This window comes from Parasteatoda tepidariorum, chromosome 1, assembly GCF_043381705.1.
Source record: "Parasteatoda tepidariorum isolate YZ-2023 chromosome 1, CAS_Ptep_4.0, whole genome shotgun sequence".
NCBI lineage: Eukaryota > Metazoa > Arthropoda > Arachnida > Araneae > Theridiidae > Parasteatoda > Parasteatoda tepidariorum.
Genome location: NC_092204.1, coordinates 61,642,071 through 61,666,239, shown reverse-complemented (window position 1 = coordinate 61,666,239; position 24,169 = coordinate 61,642,071). Strand labels below are relative to the sequence as shown.

General features: G+C 28.3%; 1 protein-coding gene across 2 annotated transcripts in view; it reads left to right on the top strand.

The window, feature by feature from the left end:
* Positions 1–24,169, top strand: part of LOC107452659 (UTP--glucose-1-phosphate uridylyltransferase) — a 71,761-nt gene that overhangs the window by 11,855 nt on the left and 35,737 nt on the right. For both annotated transcript variants that reach the window (XM_016069205.3, XM_016069206.3), the window contains exons 2-5: positions 6,924–7,055; positions 12,052–12,159; positions 15,126–15,308; positions 22,195–22,328. In XM_016069205.3, the coding sequence (XP_015924691.1) occupies positions 6,924–7,055; positions 12,052–12,159; positions 15,126–15,308; positions 22,195–22,328 (557 nt within the window). The remainder of the gene's footprint in view (positions 1–6,923; positions 7,056–12,051; positions 12,160–15,125; positions 15,309–22,194; positions 22,329–24,169) is intronic.

Here is a 24,169-nt window from a genome sequence, read left to right as displayed (position 1 = left end):
CATTTAAGTTAGGTTATGGAAGGCTTTTCATTAGATTATGGACATAGAAATTAGGTTGGGGTTGAATTGTTTTTTATCAAGTGAACCGTATAACGTGACTATATTAAAAATATTATACTGTTAAAATTTTCTTTCTAAAATTACGGTAAAATAACCGTCAGCAGTCTATTCATCCAATTAATCATAAAGTTTATCGTTAGGATTATTTCTTTGAAATCGTTTACAACTGGTATGATTAGGAAACCGTGAGTACAAAGCTATAAAGTTTTGAAACCATTTATATTTAGCATAGTTTGAAACTTAAATGAACATTTAAGTTAGGTTATGTTCGGCTTTTCATTAGATTATGGACAAAGAAATTAGGTTGGGGTTGAATTGTTCTTTATCAAGCGAACCGTATAACGTGGCTTAATTAGCTGGTTTAGTAGTGCCATCTATCGTGAGAGATAGGAAATACTAGACTTTTGTGTGTTAAGCGGATATGAGGAACCTCCATCTATGTGTGAATGAGAGTTTCCTATTGAAATAGTCCAGGTTTACCAATTGAACTTGAGGAGTGTAGGGCACTGGATATTCTTCATGTGCTAAGTAATGGAGGGAATAGTGGGAAATGGAGGAAGTTGTGTTGTCAACGCTGGGATTCGAACCCCCCGATCAGCCGGTCATGAGATAGACAGATAATCTTTAGAATTAATTGGCTTCTTAAGGTGTTTACTGCTAATATAAATATAGTAGACATCCAATGATGAAAAATATAAATATGAATTCGTAATGCTCCTCACATGGCTTAGCTTCCGGCTTTCGAAGAACGTGCTCTCGATTCTCAGTTGCTGTGGGCCTAGTTGGCGCAGATAAAATTTTGATTGTTTAAACGTATTAGGTAAAAACTGTCAATAAATGATTTTTCTCTCATTTAATAGTCTGAATACCATCTTTTTTATGGATATTTGACTGTTTTGGTTGAGTACGGTAATATAATAATTAAATAAATCATTATTTAACCATTTATTTTCTGAAACATTTCTAGTAGTGTATGTTATATTTAAATTACTCGCTTATTTTAGAGTAGAAATAATTTGGATATCATTAGCAACAATGTAAAATATGGTCATTTTGAAAATTTAGATTTGCTTAAAAAGCTCACCGTATATGGTAAAATAGAGAAGGGAAATTAACTTCGTAGGTGAGGGCGCTGAGAACTTATATTTTTTGGGAGGGGGGGGGAATTACAATTTGTCTGAATCATAAATGAGCGCCTGTATCTATTCTAACATAAGAAGTACATGTTATGAATTACATAGCTGCAAAACTTTTGCTGTTTCTTCTCTCCGGGAGATTTTAATTTTATATTGAAAGTGGTAGCAAGATTTATACTTTTGTTATTTTATTTAATAAATCTGATTTGAAATGTTCTAGCTCATCATCATACTAAATTTATTTAAACGTATCTAAACTATCTAATAATCATTGATGTGGTTTTAGGTGCTGATTAAAATTTAAGAAATTTCTGCTTACTGTTGTTGTTGCAATTTTTATTTCACTACCACTAGTGAAACACTTCTTAAAAAAGTGAAAGTGTCGAACAGCTAAAAAATAAGTATGATTTGTCTAACATAATGTCAACAAACAATCATATTTCTAAAGGTCTAATTTAGAATAAAATCAAGTTTACTAACTGCTAGGGAAATAGATTTGCTATAACCATAATGAAAAAAGGANGGGGATGAATTGTTTTTTATTAAGTGAACCGTATAACGTGACTTAATTAGCTTGTCTAATAGTGCCATCTATCGTGAGAGATGGGAAATACTAGACTTTTGGGTGTTAAGTGGATATGAGGTACTACCATCTATGAGTAAATGAGAGTTTCCTATTGAAACAGTCCAGGTTTACAAATTGAACTTAAGGAGTGTAGGGCACTGGATATTCTTCATGTGCTAAATAATGGAGGGGATAGTGGGAAAAGGAGGAAGTTGTGTTGTCAACACTGGGATTCGAACCCCCGGTCATGAGATAGGCAGATAATCTCTCTCGGCTATAGTATGTACCCAGCTACAAGGAATTAATTGACTTCTTAAGGTGTTCACCGCTAATATAAGTATAGTAGACATCCAATGATGAAAAATATAAATATGAATTCGTAATGCTCCTCACATGGCGTAGCTTCCGGCTTTCGAAGAACGTGCTCTCGATTCTCTGCTGCTGTGGGCCCAGTTGGCGCGCATAAAATTTTGATTGTTTAAACGTATTAGGTAAAAACTGTCAATAAAGGATTTTTCTCTCATTTAATAGTCTGAATACCATCTTTTTATGGATACTTGACTGTTTTGGTGGAATACGGTAAAATAACAATTAAATAAATCGCTATTTAACCATTTATTTTCCGAAACATTTCTAGTAGTGTATCTTATTTGCAAATTACTCGCTTATTTTAGAGTGGAAATAATTTGGACATCATTAGCAACAATGAAAATATGCGTCATTTTGAAGATTTAGATTTGCTGAAAAAGCTCACCATGTATGGTAAAATAGAAAAGGGAAATAAACTTCGTAGGCGAGGGCTTTGCGAACTTATATTTTTGGGAGGGGGGAAATTACAATTTGTCTGAATCATGAATGAGCGCCTGTATATATTCTAACATACAATAAAAATGCATCAAGAGCAGCTCTAAAGAAGTACATGTCATAAATTACATAGCTGCAAACTTTTGCGATTTCCTCTACACGGGAGATTTTAATTTTATATTGAAAGTGGTAGCAAGATTTATACTTTTGTTATTTTATTTAATAAATCTGAATGAAATGTTCTAGCTCATCATCATATTAAATTAATATAAACGTGTCTAAACTATCTAATAATCATTGATGTGGTTTTAGGTGCTGATTAAAATTTAAGAAATTTCTGCTTACTGTTGTTGCAATTTTTATTTCACTACCACTAGTGAAACACTTCTTAAGAAAGTGAAAGTGTCGAACAGCTAAAAAATAAGTATGATTTGTCTAACATAATGTAAACAAACAATCATATTTCTAAAGGTCTAATTTAGAATAAAATCAAGTTTACTAACTGCTAGGGAAATAGATTTGCTATAACCATAATGAAAAAAGGAGTACTTTTTTCTAGAATAAAGTAAATATGACGATATAATTCATTTGATTAATAAAAAATTATACTATTTAGTTGCTTATGTTTTCAAAACACATTATTTCCCCCCCACCATTATATTGCTGATTTAACGATTATATACTTAATTATTCTAGTCAATAAATAAAATAATTAATGTACCGATTGAGAAATAAATATAAAAATATCAACTGATTCGCAGCTAAGATGAAGACATAATTTTTCATTATTTCATCATGAACCGAATAATAAATAATTTGATGATCGGCAAATCTCGTTGAATGCTCCTCTAAAATAGAATATTGTTGGAATCGAGCTTCTTAACTAAAATATACCCTTTTTTTAACATTGAAAGGAGAACATTTGACATTCGATGTGTCCAAACGATGTCATAAAATAATACTCATATTTTTCGTTAACTTTTCAAGATTCCATAAAAATAAACACCAAAATTTTTAAGATTTAATTGCTTCGTAACTGATTCGAAATTCTAAAACAGAGACAACTGTTTTTTTCTTATCTTTGTATGAATAAAAAACTAAAAAATATAATTTTACTGCGATTAAGTTTTGTAAAAATTCGAAAAACTATCAATATAAACTTAATTATTCTGGTCAATATAGTTACTTCAGTTATATAGTTACTTCAAAACTAATTCGTAATTGAAGAGTTATCCATTTAAAGACATAAAGAAATACATTTCTGCAAAAAATAAATAACTGTGGCGTAAATAGCCACATCAATAATATTTTGGAATCAGATTTATTTCCTTTGAGTTATGACAGTGGGAGGAATGTTTGGTGGAATATTTTCTGAAATAGTAGTGAAGGGGATAGTAATTTTCTTTTTAATATGAGAGATTATCAAAAAATACTTTTACAAGCTTAACATTCAACTTTGAGTCCTTTACGCTGTCTTTTAATTATAGAAATTTTTATGTATTTAAATAATTAAAATAAGTTTCCGCTGTGCGTAATTAAATTGATATATTTTTGTTTTAAACTTAATACATCATTCGAGTACATTACTAACAAAACTATATTAATGTATTCCCTGTTTCGAATTTTTCTTTTTCGTAAAAGAAGAACGGAGGAGCTTTTAAAAATGAACTACTTGACATCTTCAATTTCTAATGAAATTGGCTCTTTCGTATTCGAAATAGGAACTCCATGACGATTTTTATTTTATTTTATAACCACAGTTAAACAACCGACCCAATTTTGGGTTTTTTCACTACTAATGTTCAACTCCATAGCCTTGTAATTTTGAACCCAATCCAGAAGACAAGGCAACCCCTGGATCGAGTATTGGGAGAAATTTTCCTTCTTGGAGGACTTTTGCATGGTACTAACCCGCATTTGCGTTACATGGGGAGGAAAAGCACGAAAATCTTCCACGGTTAACCTGATAACAAGGTGACCCCAACCCATGATCCGTCTACAACTGAGGATATATTGACGTCAGCACTGTAGTCGGTGCGAGCCGGGAGTGGAATTCGTATCAACCAGCCATCGCTAGGATTCGAACCCGGTTCGCCTCATTGGATGGCAAACGCTCTATCCCTTGAACCACCACGGCTTCCCATGATGATTGCTTGAAATAGGGGCTTTCCAATGTCAAGAAGGGGATTAGATTTGTTAAGGATTTGTGAAATGGATGCCTAATATTATACTTGCGCATTATTGTTTTCATCGCTATTTAAAAAGTTTAAATGGCTATAGGTAAAGTAGTGATGAATTTTATATGCGCTTTTCTAAAAAAAAAGAGAGAGAGAAAATGAAATTTTGAAGTTATGCCGAATGATCAAATATAATTTGTCAAATAGATAAAATTTTTGGGAGGTCAAAGTGACCTGCCATCCCGGTAGGGTTCAAACTTTCTCCGCCGCTTATGGTTAAACTATTGGGACCACATTTCTCATTTTGCAGTTACCGGTACCACATTTGTTCAAATAAGGGAAAGAAATGTATGTACATTTAGATAAAATGCGTCTTTGTGTCTAATTTCAAAATTTCATCTTCACTAATTAAGTAATTAGCATATTTTTGGTCAATCCTTCGAACTATTACGATAGTATGAGGAAATAGAATATAATTTAATCCGGGTGATACCTTTTTTTTGACCCTAAGTTTATATTTATTAAAAAAAACCTTATTTTTTTGGCTCAGACGTTAATGTAAATCAAAGATTAACTATTTTTTCGGCCAAAAATATGTGTAAAATCGTTTCTTAATTTGAATCAATTCGTTCTTAAAAATCAAACAATTCTTGATAAACAACTAAAAAATACTTCCTCTTCTCCATAGTAAAAAATCCGACACACTTTTTTCAGTTAATACGTTTATACCGATGTATTCCTGATAGTTGTCCTATAATAATCGAGTGAGATATGCCTTATCATTTATTAACCGATGCACTTTTCCTTATTCCCCATAATAAATGAATAACATGAATGCGTAACTTTCCCTTTCTCATTATAATTTTCTGATATGTTTTGCTCTGTAAGTCTATAATAATTGTACAAAACTGCTTTCTTGCTGTGCTATAATAATTGTCCGATAAGCATTAAATCTAAATAAGTTTCAAACACTATTTGGTTAAAGGTTTATTTTTTTTAAATTTTATAATTTAATAATTTTATAACCGGCATTGAACAGCTGTTCCAATTCTGAGTTTACGACTATCAATGTTAAGCTCCATAGCCTTGTAATTTTGAACCCAACCCAGAAGACAAGGAAAGTCTTGGATCAAGCATTTTGACAAAATAGCTTGGTAAAGGAGTTTTTGATGGAACTAACCCGCATTTATGTTAGATAGAGATGAAAACCTCTCACGGTTAGCCCGATGGCAAGGGTATTCTAACCCATGATCCGCTGAGGATATTTCAAGTCAGCACTGTGGTCTGTGCGAGTCAGAAGCAGAATTCGTACCAACCAGCCAGGGCTGGGATTCAACCATGGGTCACTTTATTTTGTTCAAACGAACGCTCGATCACCTGAGCTACCATGGCTCAGTTGATGAGGTTTATGCTTAATTATTTTTTAAAGATTTTTTTTAAATCAAAATTGTGTAAATATTAGTTCATTATTTGACAAAATAGTATAAATATATTGATTTCTTACCTGCTTAAATTTTAATTTTGCTTGCTCGAAATAAAGCTCCCACGCTTAATTTTAATCTTACAAGCTCGAACTATTTATAATCAAGTTACAGAGTAAATGTTATTATTTAACTTTGCTGTTAAATTTTTAAATTCATTTACATTTAAAAATAAATGCTTAGCTTTCTGTAATAAGATTTATGCTTTGCTTTTATTGAATTATATTTGACTAAAAAAGGGTAAATATATTAATACTTTAATTTTATTTAATTTTAAATCATTAAGAGTTTATTAAGAAGTTTCGAAAATAATTGCGTAGTTCAGATTTTACTTTTTTTTATTTTAAAATTAAGATAAATATTTATATTTCCTTAGTTGACTTTCTTAGTTGGTTAATATTACTTCACCGCCATCTTTAAAAATTGAAATTTTCCTCCGTTGCCATTTGTATTACCAATTAATTCGAAAATCCCGGTCTCCACGACAATCTGAAAAGACAATCCGCTAGTTAAATAAAAAGTCGACGAAAATAATTGCCGGACCCAAAAGAATTTTCCATTTCCCCCTTTAAGATATTCAAATTTATTCATGATAAAATTCTCTGACTTATAATGGAACAGAATTTTAGTTGTTTTTTCATAATTATTTTGAAAAGGAAATATTAATTATTCATGCACTAATGGTCTTCAATCTTTCTAGGCTTTTGGAAAGCAGAGAAAAATAAGTGGTACTACTGAATTCAAGCAATTAACAAAGCAAGATGCTAAAAATGAGTTGGCAAAAGAATTGGAGAAGATTCTTAACACAGCGCCCTCTACAGTGGAGAAACAGGTATTAGCATGCAAAAGTTGAAGAGGTCTTTTTATAGTTAAAAATAAAATGAATTTTCAAACCATAAAGTGGAAAATGATAAACACATTAGAGGGAAATTTCTTTTCCTTATTTGTGATCAAACTGATTTAAATATCGTATTATTATTCAATAATTAAGTATCAGGTCTACTTTTTAATAACGGGAAAAAAAAAGATTTCCTACCCTCATACATACCATTTACATCAATTTTAGTTTATTTAGGGGATTCAACTTTAAGTAGATTAAATGCATGAACTGATTTTTAATAACGAAAAAAATAGTTTTTTTTTATTTACCACTCACGCACGGTAATGGTACGATACTGTATGGTTAAAAAAAAAGACCATAATTTTGGTTAATAAAAAAGACCATAATTTTGGTTAATAGAACCAAAATATACAGTTTTTAAAACATTCATTTGACAATTTCTGTTTTGATATTTTAACGGTTTACCTGAAATCCTGCTTTTCTAAATTATAGTTCTCATTTCTACATATCTACTAAAAGACACAAAACTGAAAAGTAAATTTAACTGAATAAATGTTGTTCATGCAATTCTCTAACATATTATGATATAATTACCAAATTTTCCACATTTACCAAATTTTGTCAAGTAGTTTAATACTTCTTTTTTGTTAACTTTAAGGTAAGGAGTAGGTAAGGAGTAAGGTAAGGTAAGGGTAAGGAGATAGACTTAAGTCCATTCTCTAAACAAAATCAAAGTACGTTTTTCTTAAAAAATGATAAAATAAATTAATTATAATTTTAGAAAAATGTGAACATTTATTTTGAAACTAAGTTTGTTTAGCTCACCCTAAATAGTTTTCGAAAACTCGATGTAGGTAAAAATCTGACTATTATGCCAAAAGTTATTTAAAGTATGATGTTTTTTATTTTGAACACTGAGCACTGTGCTAAAACTACACAGTATACATTATATTATTAGGTCAGAAAAATATAAAGCAGTATTTTATCTTTAGAGATTAAGTTTTTTTTGTGTTCTTTTATCTGCATAAAATTTAATTTTGCATAAAACAGTATTTTGATTTTAATATGGAGAAATATAAAAATTTATTATGGATTAAAAGTGATTAATTCATTGTATTATTTTATGTAATGATTAGTTACTGCTTCATAGTTTAATGTTTTTTTTTCTTAATCCAATTCCTAAACAAGATTCGATGCCGTTTGTTTCATTTGCAGATAATTTAAAATAGGGAAAAAGGAAATAATATGGAAAGATGTGCGTTGTGAAAGTGAATGTTTTTAAATTTTTTTAAAATTTAAAGAAAAAACAAACAAAACACTGGGTAAAATTTTTTTTGTTGTATTTATACAAATACTTGACCATGTCTTATTCAGTTGTGGGGATTTCAAATGCGAAATTAGTTTGATTATAAAGCTAAAAATTTTTTTAAATGACGTTTTAATTAAAAAACTTTTTTTTTGGAAATGTACAAGTTTAGAAATTTTATAAATAACAAGTGTCACGAAAAAGTCCTAGGGGAGTTATGGCAAGATTAAAATTTTACAGAAATTCATACCCGGAAAAGTATTTATACGAGGTTAGATACGCTTCTCCGTTATGATCTTTCCAGAAGCGCATGAAAAAATAGTTCATGATGGGGAACACCCCTAGCGGCGTATGATGACTATTCGAGACATGGTTTTCTATGCTATTTTAATCTTAATGATGTGCACTAACACTTCTAGTTCCTGCGCGATCCATAGTTTACGAGAAAAATACGAAAAACAAAGTATGACGTCACTGCCGGTGTAAGAAAAGAACACTTTATTGGACATATCAACAACAGTATTTGCATATCTTTCAAGACGATTATGTTTAAAATGTTCGCCGCGCATATTCTGCTTTAAATTGTGCATAGTATACTGCTGTTGATATGTTTAATAAAGTGTTTTCTCTTGCCCCGGCAGTTACGCCATACTTTGTTTTTCGTATTTTTCTCGTAAACTATGGATCGTACAGGAAAGCTTCTTTGGGCAGTTTTTATGTACTCCCAACGAGGAATCTAGCTGTGCAGAGTTTATGCGGTCGTTTCGGGACACCCTGTATATATATTCAATCCAGGGTAATTTTTTCCTGATATGAATTTCAAATATAATACTTCGTTAAAATAAAATATATTTAGCAAATTTCGTATAAAATTGCAAATTCACCTACAATTTAGAGTTAATTTCTAACGTGATTAGAATTTACAGAAATAAGAATCGGCTAAGGAAATAAATCCATTTTGTATGATTTATTACAGTCTACGGTCATTGACCTATCTAGATTAAAAAAAGAACTTCATTAAAAGAGTGTAACTGCAACGATTATGACGTATATTTTTAATGAAATTTTCACGGAAAATGATAAGGACGAATAAATATCTTTAATGCAGTTCTTTATTTTGTTGTTTTAAATTTAATCTTTTTTACCCCAAGCTTGATAACATTTCCGGTGTAGATAAATCCAGGAAGTATCATTACCTAATAAAATGTGTTCCTTGTTTCCTGATAAAATAAATCCCTTAAACCTGCATGTTTGTGGAGATTTATGTACAATTTCATTAAAAATCGGTTTAGCATCAAACCGTAATATTAATATGCAACCATAATATTATGCACAGTTGCTGTAATAAGTTATTAAACTGAGCCATGCTTTCGTCTAAGTTGAATCATAGTACCAGGCAAGATTGTTTAATTTGCATGATAATATGGTGCAACTTCGAACTTTATTAAGCTTGTTGTAATTCAGCACGATAATATAGTTAAAATAGAGCCGTATTATATAAACTGTAGAGAAAACTGGAACGATATTGTACATGATGTTCGAATAAGTTTCAAAATGTTGGAAACCGTGTAAGAAATTCCGGATCAAATTCCGGTAAACATTCCGGAACTCAGAATGTAGGTACTTTTTACCATAAAATCGATTTTTACTTTGCCATGTTATAGAACAAAAAATCTGATGTATCGTCATTTTTACTGCAATAATTACCTCAAAATCTCTAAATCACTCTAATTAAATAAATATTTTACTGTAAAAATCACGGTAAAATATTTTACGGTAAAAATGGATTTTACCTGAAAAAATGGATTTTACGGATGATGCATCCAAGTGCAGTATACCTTATTTTGATCCGGATTATTAATGTTATTTGATTTCCTTATACCGTAATTTGATCAGGAATTTTCACAGTGTAGGTTGATTTGTTATGCATTTGCAGATCGACAGCAAAGTGAAATCAGTCTACTTTATTAATAAAAGAAATCGATACTTATTTTAATAAAATGAGATTTTTTATGTAAGAGGTTTAACCTTATTAGTACGCACTCATAAAGTAGACAAAAAAGTAAAATATTACGGAAAATCGTATGCGACCGCTTATTTAGGGAAAAAAGAAGTATTAAATAGAATTTTTGAATAGTTGTTGTCCGGTGATATTATTCGTTAATCAATGTTTTAGATGATATGATTTTATTAGATTTGAAGTTTATTCGATTAGAAAGATTTATTTGATTAGAAAGTTTTAATTGATATGTGATTAAATAAAATATTTGGATAAAAGGTTTTTCTAAAGAAAAAATTATATATTCATCTTTTAGATTACAAGTTTATTTAAATTAGTTAAATTTTTTTTCTTCTTTAATCTAACTATCTGTATCACAATTTTAAAGGTCTAATTTTTGATTAATAACTTATAATTATAATACCAATAATTTGAAGAATAATTTGATTAATAGCCTATAATTAATAGTTTATAATTCATTTTCGTGATTCGGCCTCATTTGAAAATAAAAAATTTAAAAATTTTGGATGAAAAAATGCTAAGCTTAAGAAAAATTGAATTATAATTAATTTAAATGTTTATTATGCAATTATTATTTCAATTATTTTTTGTTGACACTTTTTTGACCAGGTATGATGAAAATTATCAGGTCTGTTATATGTAAACAAATTATTCGTACACATTATAGACAACGATACTTCTCATGTAACTTTGATACTATTAATAGTATGCAACTTTAAATCTTTAACAGGAAGTGTTAGTGTCGTGATTGTTTATCATATCTGTTATCAGACAAGGTGAATAGCATAAGGAAATAAAAATGCAGCAAGCAAAATAGTTCTACAGAAATATAAAAATTCAATATTTAAAAACTGCATAAGCTAAATTATTTAGTTATGCAAAAATTTAAGTTTTTATTTATTATTTTTATAACTTTTTTAGAATGTGATTTTGAGTATTCAGCACAATTATAAACGAAGAAGTAGATTTTATTTTGGCTGTGCAAATTAATTCGGATTAATATCTTTTAGGCTTAAGTTTCAGACAGCTATATTTTCAGTTTTTTCAACTAATTCCAAATACTACTTAAATCTTTATCTTAGATTAAATCTTTTAATTGTAATTTAATATATTTTATGCGTGAAGGAGTCTAGCAGTGCCTCTGATTAAAGGTACAATAATAAAAACCTTCTGACATCTTCAAATAAGAAAGATTTTTCATGTGGGCAATAAATGGTTTCGAATAATGAAAACCACCCTCATATAACTATAAAGTGTACAGTTATTTAAAAACATATTCATATATATGTTGTGGTTAAAGTAATAAATCCGGTTGTTATTAATACTAACCGGTCAAAATTAACAATAACTGCTTTTTTAGGTTAAAGTGAGAAATAAAAATGGGGGAGGGGGGAGATTTCCGTATCGTGATCTGTGGATATAATGATAAAAAGTATAATCATTTAAGAGCACATTTGTATATATATGATAAAAATAATATTTGTATAGATAATGATGAAAATCCTATTTGTATTATAATTTAAAAAACGTATAATTATTTAAATGCATATTTGTAAGCATGATTATAAAGATGAATGTTTAAGAATTTATATGCATATCTGGTCATGAAATTTGTAAGCTTAGGCTTTTGATTTAAATAAATTTCTTTGAATGTATTACAGAAAACAACCGAAGAGTTCAAAGCCTTTCAAAGGTTATTCTCTCAGTTTCTTCAAGGTACCAGTAGCACAGTGCAATGGGACAAGGTTGAGCCATTGCCACAAGGGGCTGTAAGTGGATTTTTATCTCTTTTTCCCAATGCCTTTGCTTTCAATTGAATATGTAAAAGATGATTTGTTTTAAATGAAAATTTCTTCGATACTCGATAGTTTTTAATTTTAATGTCACTGCTGTTTTTATTAGTTTTTAATTTTCTGCACTAAGTATGTAAAACTCACAATTTTTGAACTAATAAATTCCGATTATGAAAGTTGTTTTTCTTCATATAAGATATCAGCATTGTTATAAGTAGTTATTGTATTTTTTCGGCAAAAATTCAATAAAAAATTTCAAAGTATTATCAATATTTTTTGTTATTAGTCTATAAATTATTTAGTATTAATCAATTAGGTGTTGAAAACAAGGTGAATTATTTAAAGAAACAATTAAAGAAATGAGATAGATGTGCCCGCTTAGGTAACCAACCATATATTCGCATCTGGTTCCAAAATTAGTGATGATGTTCACCACACTAACTGGAAAAAAATTGTTTTTGAAATAATTATCATTTGCAGCAATAATGTAACTAAGGATAAAATATTGAACATCCGTGTAAATATTATACTTAAAATGGTTGGACATGCAGCAGTGAATATTATTTTTTTAGATTTCCTAGTCAGAGCCTCCATCTGTTGTTCGAGTTTTGTAACTAGTTTTGAAATTTGTAGGGAATAAAAAACTGATTTTCTAAGTTGAACAAAGCAAAGTAAATTTTTATCCTTCACCGTTGTTCAATTGATTTTAAATCGTCGGTACCTCGGTATAAACTATTTAGTATTAATTTCTAATTTCAAAGAAACTGCAGAAAATAAATCTTGCTTTAAAATTTAAATTTTACGAAATTCTATGACATGTTCATTTTACTTCCCCAAACCTAATACTAACCATGACTTGATCATTATTAGTAGTTAAGGGAAGTAATTTTGAACTTGATAATTGAAAAGATTTGAGGAAGTATATGTTAGGTGTTCATTGTTTTTGGAAGTAAACATGAAACATTTAATAAAGCGAGTTTCAATCTAAAGTGATGTTTTGCAAATAGCTTCTTGGCGTTTCTACGTTTCTATACGTTACAAGTCCGATTATCATTAATTATTATAATGTTATGAAATTAATTTGTTTTAAAATAATTTAAATCAAACGTCAAAATTTATATTAAAAATTTATCTAAAAGTAATTATTTAAACAGTTGAGGTACCAAATGCCTTCAAAGATAAAGTTTCAAAATTTTTAATTTAGAAATTTTTTTATATTGATTTATGTATATTAGGCATCAAAACATGTTATTAAAAAAAGTTTTTTTTAAAAAAATAGTGTGTAAACTGGTCAAAAATTTATGAAATAGACTAATAATTAGATATAATATTATTTAGATATTTTAGTGCAAATAAAGATACTTATTTGTCAAAATAGGTCAAAAATTGCAATTAATTATTTTTAATTTAGCTGTAAAATATAAATAATTTTTTAATCCACTAGTCCGCAGTCTTTTCTCTAAACACATGTATAGATAACATTCATGCAAAATTTCAAGTTGTTCCAACTAAAATATCTTCAGTTATTGCATCTAGAATGAAGGAAAATAGCCAAAAAATATTAGTTTTGAAGAAAAGGACGAAAAAGACATATTATCAATTCAATAACTAATATAGATGTTTTTATTAAAATCATTATAACTTCTTTTCTTTAAAACTCAAATGATGGTTTTTGGAACAAAAAAGTATATTGTTATATTTTATATAAAAAACAGGAAAATGATAATTTCGTCAAAATTGACTTAAAAAAGGTAGTCTTACGAACTCATTATAAGTTTAAAAAATATTTCATTGCATTTCACCAAGATTTATTTAAATCTATTCTGTGTTTCTTGTTAGATATATTCACGCATTGATTAAATTTGTTACATGGAAAATAGAAAAAAATTTAGTGCTAACGTTGCAATTCAGGCAGAAGGAAAAGTATTGAAATGTTTTTTATTATTCCTTTTATTTTTACCAGACAGATTTGGTTGTAAAAAATATCTAAGTAATGCATTAATTTAATATTATTATTTAATATTAAGAGACAAATTTCATTTCATAATACATTTTATACATACAATACCAATTACTAGTTTCAATCATAAATATTTTAAAAATATACTTTAAAAGGTAAAATACGTTATCTCAATAAATTATTAACGTAGCTGTTGCTTGCTAAAGTTTTTTTCCTTAATTTCTATATCATTCTGTTCGCAAAAAAGTAAGAGAAAAAATTTGCTTATCACTTTCGAATCTCAATACAAATCACAATCTTCTACCTCATCACAATACAAAAAATTCATGCAAAGATAAAGACTTTCCTTAATTTTAAAAGACAAAATGATGCAAAAGTTTTCCTAAAATAGAGTTATTTCAAACTGAAATCATCTGTAGGAAGTGACTGCAGTTGTAATTACATTAGATCTTAAATTTTGGACAAAATAACCAATTTGCAGGGTGATAATCACTTCTAAAGAGAGCTACATTGAATAAAAGAGAATATAAGATGAAATTCTGCTGAAATTCACTGTAAAGAATTCCGGATCAAATTACGGTAAAAAGTATTGACACTCAGGGTGCCGGAACTTTTTTGTACGTGAAATCCATTTTTAACTTAAATTTTACAGAACAAAAAATCTGTTACACCGTAATTTTTACGGGTAAAAATGGATTCGACGGTAAAAATGCATTTTACGGAAAAGTGAATTTTATGGATGATGCATCCTAGTTGCCACTACTTTTTACCGTTATTTAATCCGAAATTGTATTACAGTGCATGATAAATTATGTAACGAAATACGTTTTTCGTTTTAAAAAAATTATGCATAAGCGAAAATTCATTACGTTATGTATTTCTTGGAGGAACTAATGAAAAATGGGTGCATTGAAATTAATGAGTGGTTATGCATTTGATAATTTCATTTGCGTGACATCATCTAAGCATTGCTTTGTTATAGGTTATCAAATACCAAAGTTTACCCGCAGCAGAGCCTAACAAAATCAGAGAAATGTTGAGCAAACTTGTTGTGGTCAAGTTGAACGGAGGTTTAGGCACAACAATGGGATGTGTTGGACCAAAATCTGTCATTCCAGTCCGAAATGAACTTACATTCCTTGATCTCACAGTGCAGCAAATTGAAGTAAGTTTTTGAATTAATTAATCAAATAATGAACAAGAACATGCACTATAAATTTTGAAGAGAATGTACGGCAAAAAGTTTTTTATGGCAAAGATACTAAGTTTTTTTTTATTGAAATAGTTGTTTATCATCTTCTCGCTCAGCTCATCAACCTTCGTGACTGATTCGCATTTATCATTTTTTTCTTCTTAAATTCAATATTTTCCCCAAAAATGAAGAACACTCTGTTAACTATGTGATAAGTATAATTTTATGCAAGAACATTTTGTTAATATGTTTATCGTAATGAAATAAATAATTATCTGAATTTAAAAAATAATCCACTCAACTTAAAATAAAAAAGAATTAAACTTAAGAATACAAAATTTGTGACATAATAAGAACTAATAACCGAGAAGCAATTTTATTGGTCAACAAGATAGCACTTAGGAAACAGCTTTTACATTTCTTGAATAAAGTTTTTTATATTTTAAAAACTTCAATATAAATGTTAAGATTTAAAATTTTCAGAATCTAATTTTCTATTCTTCTTTTTTTCATTTTTGACATCAACTTTAATAAAATAAATATCTCATGACAGATGAACAAAATTTCCTTCAACAATGGATAAATGTTCTTCTTTTGAAACTATTAAAAAAAGGGAGAAAAAGCTCTTAAAGTTGCTATAACATAATAAGCAAATTAAAATTTCATCGTTAATTTCGCAAATGAAAATGGCACGTCTAATTTCAACTCTTTAGTTGCATTTCTGTGTTCTGCAGAGCGATCCGCTGAGTATTTTTTACTTCAAGTTTAATAGTTGCTAATTTTCGAACTAATGATCAGATGTTACTTTTTTTTTATTCCATTGTATTTCCTGCATATTTTTTTTTCACCCCTTACTAACTTCTAAATTCTAAGTCTTAAAGCTTTTACTAAATTCGAAGTCTTGAATTATTTTTAATAATGTTACTTATCCCTTAATCACTTTTTTTAATTTGTTAATTTGCCAAGTAGCGTTTTGGGCATAGAGTTTCTGATTTGATTGTGGGTATTTTCTTATATTAAAAAAATTGGTTTCTTCGCCAAGCTGTTTTCTTTGGGAAATATTTGATATTGAGTCTTATAATACGTTATCTTTATTACAGTAAATGACATCATTTATATACGCTGAAATAAATAATGAAATATATTAAAGTAATATAACTTATTATAATATAAATTATAATATAAATTATAATAATGTAATATACAAATTTTTTAATTTAATGTATGTTATATTAACATCATGTAAGCAGTTTTTAATGTAAAATGTGTTTCAGAACGAATACAGTTTAAATTGCGATGCTTATGAAATGATGAAAAATGTTAATTTAAACTGCAATTGAAATGTGGCAATGATTATAACTAATATAATTATAATTTACAATGCAATACAATTGAGTAAAAATTCAATAAATTTATGAAACGAATACCGAAAATTTAGAAATAATTTTGTTGCTCAAAAATATTACGGTTTTCTTCTTTGATTTCTAAAATTGAAGGCTACCTTATTTTTGTCGCATAAATGAACTGCTTACGTCTTAACCTTGACCATGTTTTCGTTAAGCGATCCTTCAAAGACTAGTTTGACCAAGGAAAAAAAATTGTTGGGACTTGGAAATGAAGCTTTCATTTTTATTGCAAACAAGCTATTCTTCTATGAAGTCGTGAAGCTATTTTGAAATTAGAAAACTCATATTTAAATTAGTGGAAATTACTTATACGCAGTTCAAAATATCGTTTTTTCCATTACGCAATTGATAAAAAATTACTAATAATTCTTTTTTTAATAACAATTACAATGAAATGTTTGGTTTTGATTCATTAAAAATTTAATATTTAAAATTAAAGTTTAAAATATCGTAACTCCACACAAATAGCTAAATTTTTCTTACTATTAAAATATATATATATATATATATATACAGAGCTTATCCACAGTTCCNTTTTTTAAATCAAAGTGATTTATTTTAAATTTAGCAATAATCAATTTCCTATTTATAGAGAAATATATATATATATATATATATATATATATATTGGACTTGGAATTGCATGATAAAACATTTCTGGTTATATAAAACGATAATTCTGGTAATTATACGAATATTTACGGTATTTAAACTAGTCATTTGATAATTTTTCCCTTCGTTAAAACAACGGTTTACCGGAAATTACGGTTTTCTAAACCAAAGTTCTTACTATCGTGCATTTAGTAAAAATATGAAATTAGAAAGTAGACTTAACTGAATAAATTCCCTTCATACTTTAACTATCATGATAAAATTACCAAATTTTCCTTCAAAATGATCATTCATCTTACCATTTTGTTTGGTAATTTTAACCATTTAATGTCTGAGTCTTTCTTGAATAGAATACTTATAGACCATATAATTTGTTTACTCTTTTTGATTTATTTAAAACGGTGATTTATTTAAATGACTGATAAGAGCAAGGTGACAGTTAATTATTTATTTTCCTAACATATTTATAAATTATAACAGATAAAAAATAGGCTTAAAGTAGGCTTTCAAGTGTTTTAAAGATACTAAATTAGATTAGAGAAAGCATGGTGAGCAAGCACAAGTTGGATAAAGGAAGACATAACTATACATACAGTGTTATAGTAAGATATGATCCAACTACAGTCATGCTTCAGAGCTGTTAGTGGAACAGCGATACTGCACGATGAGGAAGACCTTTAAGATTTATTGCAAGTAAGATTACCATGCATTAATGGGGTCTCTGTTTTGTGCTATCTGTTCCTCAGTTTGACGAGAGACAAACCAATTTTTGAATTAAGTACAAGTGTCTGCAATTATATCTGATTCAAATTTATTTACTTATTTATTGTTACACATCAAGTTTTACGGTTGGATTCGAATCCGCTAACTACATTTTGCATAGAATTTGACGGTAAGGCAAAACTGCTTGACCAGGGAGGCTCCTGTTTAACTAATGATTTAAAAATAAACTTTACTATTCTAAGTATTTATTTATTGCTACCCTTGCATATGAAAGCTTGTGTGCTCATTACAAATCACTGTTTATAATCTCTAGTCAAATTGTAAAAGCAGATAGATATTCAAGTTGAGGAACAGAAGGAAATTACAAAGATACAACTATTGTAGTGGGGAGCTGGTTCGAATTCTATCGTATTCTTCGATATAACTTTGTGCTCTCTGTATCTTGTGCTGTCAATATTTTGACTTGTGTACACAAGCCGAGAGCCGTGTAGATCAGTGGTTTGAGAATTGGACTTCAGACAGGAGCGGCCGGGGTTCGATCCTCCACTCCGCTAAAACCCATCGATTACAGGCGATATACGTGCTCGAAAAATTTGTGGATTTGAAAGTCCTGTGGTTGGTCGTTGAACAGTACCATAGGTACAGGGATCTGGAAAAAACTTTCTTCCTATTCAGGTCTATGTCTAAATTGAGGAAGTGACCTCACGAATGAGATTCCTTTTGCGGAAAATCAAAATTGCGATGGCATGTCTTCGGATCATCCTCAAGGATATTTCCCAGACCATTGCCAATAGTCTTTTGTGGAGCTCTAGTGCGAAGTACCTACCTGTCTATATAAGCCGAACTTTGTAATGAGTACTCAGGTCTGCATGTGTATAGATAAATATAAATAAATAAATATAAATAAATAAATATCAGTAAATAAATATAAATAAATAAGTAAATAAAAATAAATAAATGTAAATAAATAAATATAAATAAATAAATAAAAATAAATAAATATAAATAAATAAATATAAATAAATAAATATAAATAAATATAAATAAATAAATATAAATAAATAAATATAAATAAATATAAATAAACAGCGGGTTGTGGTGGGATTCAAACCCACTATCTCAACACTTCCATTTTGGGAAGTTGAGACAGCCTTAATGCGTAACAGGGAAGTTTCTGACATAGCTTACCATTCGTTATAGTTTCAATGGTTGGCTATTAGCCTATATAAAAATGTTAAAAAACAAAGCTAACAAGCGTTTACTAAATAAAAAGCAGGTTATGAAACTAAACATTTTTGCGAAATTTTATATTATACTGGTACTGTCAAAATTATCTACTTTTCTGGTCAATTTACCAAATTTTACTAAATTTACTACTAAAAAGCATGATGATAAAATCATATTTTTACTGCAAATTTTTCTAAGTATCATTATCAAAGCGCTATGATAAAAATTACCATATTTTTTGGTGTTTCTATAGAGCCAGAAAATATCGTAGTTTTTACCATATTCTGGTAGTTTTGACCATCCCTTTTTTTCTCAGTGTAATATCAGGATTATTAGGTTTAGTATATATTAAATATATGCAATACATATGTATTTAATTCTTAGTTAGATTTAATTTTTGAAGAATTAAATGCTGAGAAAAATATTTTTAAACTTTTTTTTCAATTACACACAGTCAAGGATGCTTGAAATCGAGCACAAATATGACGATTACTGTTGAACAACGTATTTATTTATTCATTTTAATATATTTATCTCTAAAACAAGATGTAATTATTACATATTGAAAATAAAGTAATTTCCATAATTTTCGAGGACACAGATTTAGAGCAGAAAATTCAAAATGGCGGAATATAAAAGGAAAATTAAAGAAAAAGAAAATCAAAATTCAAAAAAAATTCTTCATTTACCAATCACCCTGATTGTTTCTCATTCAATACTGTTTTCTTTAAAATCGACGTTCTTTCAAAAACAAAAAACATGTAATCAATATATGTAATTATTATAATTTCATGCTAGCAAATTTTGTCCGTATGTTAATTGTAACAAAATGAATGATAACCTGGATTTAAAGAAATAACACTGGATAACCTTTCTTTTGTCACATTTATACGAATACTTAATGCTAATTCAGATGAGGGGATTTAAAATTTAAAATTAGTTTTGCTTCCAAAGCTACAGACTTTTTTTTAAAACGATAAATTTAGTCTATATTTTTGTAGAAATGTTCAAATTTACAGGTTTACCTATAACAGGGAGTTGCGTAAATGTTGCGACAAACTTCTAATGGATTTAGCACTAAAATTGCATAGGAACCCATTCCCAGAAAGGTCGTCGTACGCGACTAGGATAACTTCCCTATTATGACCTGCTCCGAAGCACGCGAAGAAACAGTTTATAACAGGGAAGAGACCGGAGCGGCGTATGACTACAGTCCCGGTAATGACTTCCTATGTAATTTTAATCCTGATGATGTGCCCTAAGTTTGTCGCTACATTATGCAAATCCCTGTTATATATAATGTTTTTAAACTTCACTCATCGACTTCACTCACGAACTTATGTCAACGTTTTGACATAAAACAGACTGAAAATGTTACTAAAATAACTGTAGCTTGGTGGAAGAAACTGATCACAGATTTGAAATCAGTGATATGAAAGTATATAAGGTCTGTTAAAAAGTCTCATACAACAGGAAAAGAAATCAACTGTATTTAAAAAAAATATTAATCTTAAGTAAAATAGAAGGAGTGACAGAATAAGAAAAAAATAAAAGAAAAAGTTTTTTTGCTAACTAACGAAATATAAGTAGCGTCATTTTATCATATCAAATAGGAAACGGTTTTTTATCTCTTTTGAATACTTGAATTGAGTTTTCTTATATTTTAAAAAATTGCATGACAAATGCTAAGATTTTATAACTTGCGACTTTTAATCTTCCTCTTATTTTTTTTAAAAATAAAAATCTCAAGAGGGATATAAAGTTTTCTACAACAATGGATAAATAGTCATTATTTAAAGCAAAGGGAGCGAGAAAATTTGCGAAAACAGCACTCTTAAGTGTATAAAAGATTTTGTAGCAAATATTTTGAAAGTTTTAAATGCTTAATGGAGTTTCTATACATATTTTGCAATAGTGGAGGAAACTATTACTTTGAAATGTGTATTTATTTTGTTATTGATATTTTACAATCATTTAACTGCAATTTTTTGATTGAACAAAGAAAGTTTTTATTATGATATAAAAATAACTCAAAAACATTTAAGACGATTTTAATTACCTACATTATATAGAAGAAATTACTGTAAAATATTTTTATAGAAGTACATTATGAAATACTTATTTAGAGAAATATAAAAGATAAATGCTTGATAGAGAATAATATTCATTTGTACTTTGTAACATAAAAACATATATTTATTTAAATGACGTTTTCAAGTAAATTGTTAAAATCTTGATCGCTAAAATTTTAAAAAGTTTCAAGTCTCTTATGTTCACTAAAATATAATGCTTTTTTAAAATTTCCAAAGAGCATAATTTTTGCAAACTTTTTTTAATGTTAAATCTGATTTATATTTGTTTCTTTTTCTTTTAAGTTAGTTTTCAAACCGACTGCTTAATAGAATTAGGAAGTGGTTACGTTTTAAACACTTTAAAGCTCAAGTAATATTTTAAATTGGAATACCTTAATCACTCTCAGTTATAGCGAAGAGTTTAAATTTATCCAAAATGTTGCATTCAAAGCAGAGAAGATAATTTGATATACGCACATTTGAGCCGGGATATGTAATATGCTAGTAGTTTACAGCACATATATTGTCGTAATGCAAATTTAATTTTAAGGATGCGTTGTAAATTTAATTCCGACGATGCGACCATAAAATATGGTTTTATATATTTATAGTAAAGTCCTAAGCGGAAGTTATTCGACCAAAAGTTCTTTCCAAAATGGTTTAATTCAGTTTTGATGGAATTTTAGAGAATTTTATAAGGCCTTGTATATAGCTCTCTTTATAAATTTTCTTTTGTTTCGCATATGTACGTATATGAAGCACAAGAAAATTATACCAAGTAGTTTTGAAATGATTTGTTAATAAATTGTATAATTTCAGCATTTGAATAAAACGTATGACGCTGATGTTCCATTGGTGCTAATGAATTCTTTTAACACTGATGATGATACTCATAAAGTTCTTCCCAAATATCGGGGTCTTCGAATTAAAATTTATACTTTTAATCAAAGCAGGTAAGAAATTCTTTAGGATTAATATTATAAGATTTTATTACTGTAGTAAAGAAATTATAGTGGGATTAATAAATTTTTTCTTCAATTGTGTTAGAGTATGTATGTTTTTTATTTTATGTTACATTTACAAATATAAATTGAAAAGTGCTACACTTATATTACTCGAAGCCTCCTTATTTTTTTAATATAAGCAGTGATCATTAATTACTAAGATCATAAAGAGGAACAGTAATTTAAGGGGCGGGCCATTTATTTCTTAAACGATTGACGCAAGTTCGAATCCCGCCTTGTTCATGTCTTGATTCTAGTATGTGCTGGTCATTTCACTGAAATAAAACACAATTTTTGATGACTTCGAAATGGATATATTTGTTGATTTTTAGTTGACTATGGAATTTTTATTGAACGGAATGTTTACACGAGGCTTCTTCTTCATAAAACGCAAATTCATATTGCGTCAATTGATTATTAAAAACATTATTTTATCATGAATTTTACAGTTAAAACACTGCAAAGAATTCAGGAAATATTTAAGGTTAATATAACTACAAAAAGTAGTCATTACAATACTATTTTTTTACAGAAAATTGTATGTAGAAGGTATTCTAGATAAAAGTTTATAGGGGGCCCTGTAAGTTTCTTTCTCATCTTAATATTACATATTCGTATATGACGTCATAATAATTTCTCTAATATTCGTATAATAATTTCTTATATAACGTCACTGCTGGCTCTTCTAATTATTTTATCCGAACTATTCACACGATGTGATGGGATGGTACAGGGTTCAGAGCTGTAGTTATTTAAATAGGTTCTGGGTTTAAATCCACATGATAGCTACGTTGTTTAACAATAATATTTTCCTATTGTTTGCTATTGTGAAAATTTACGGTAAATATTTAATTTCCAGCAAAAAATATTGGTATCTTAAAAGCCGAATCTTTTTATCGGAAATTATTTGAAGTTTAAGTCAAAACTATAAAGGTCCTGAAATTACATGGGTCGTAGGTCTAAAAGTGATAAAAGGAAATATAAAAGTACCGGTAAATATTGCTTCACGTTATGTTATTAGTACCCAGTATTACTATCATTAAATATGTTTTTTTTACTAAAGACGCCATGTATTTAAAGCCATATTACTTAATATTTTTATAGCTATTATGTTATTCGTTGTTAATATCATTATTTCATACTATGATAAGTATTTATATTGTGTAATTGTAAAGCTGTTAGAAAAACAATTATAGGGTGCATATTTTCTATATAAATTTTCACTTTACTCAAAAAACAAGCAAACATATTATTACACATTAGAAATGCACTTTTAATAAACTGACACATTTGACTAGTTGAAATAACATTTACTTGTTACATTTACTTGAACATTTTATTGTTATGTAGCATTAAATATTAAAAAAAAATGCTTTCATATCTAGCGCAACATTTCCTGTAATTATAAAATATACAATTATTAAAATATTATTGACATTTCCTGAACATACTTTTCAGCTACAACGAAATATCCTTATTGTACAAATGACAGAAAATACTTGCCAAATGTCCTAATTTCTCAATGAAACCAACAAATGTCGACATTTAATATTCACTGGATGTTAATGTTTAATATATGCTTGCTTAATATCGTTATTTCTCACTAGCAAATGTCGATATTTAGAAGTGTGACGGTAAATGTTGGATAAAATATTTTTGTTACTTATCAAAGTTCCTTATTATCTAACCTTTATTAAACCTTTATTATTTTTATTAAATTTCTAATTATTTTATTTGTTATATCATACTCCTGAAACCTTGTATCTAATATATTGGATAACATTTGGTTA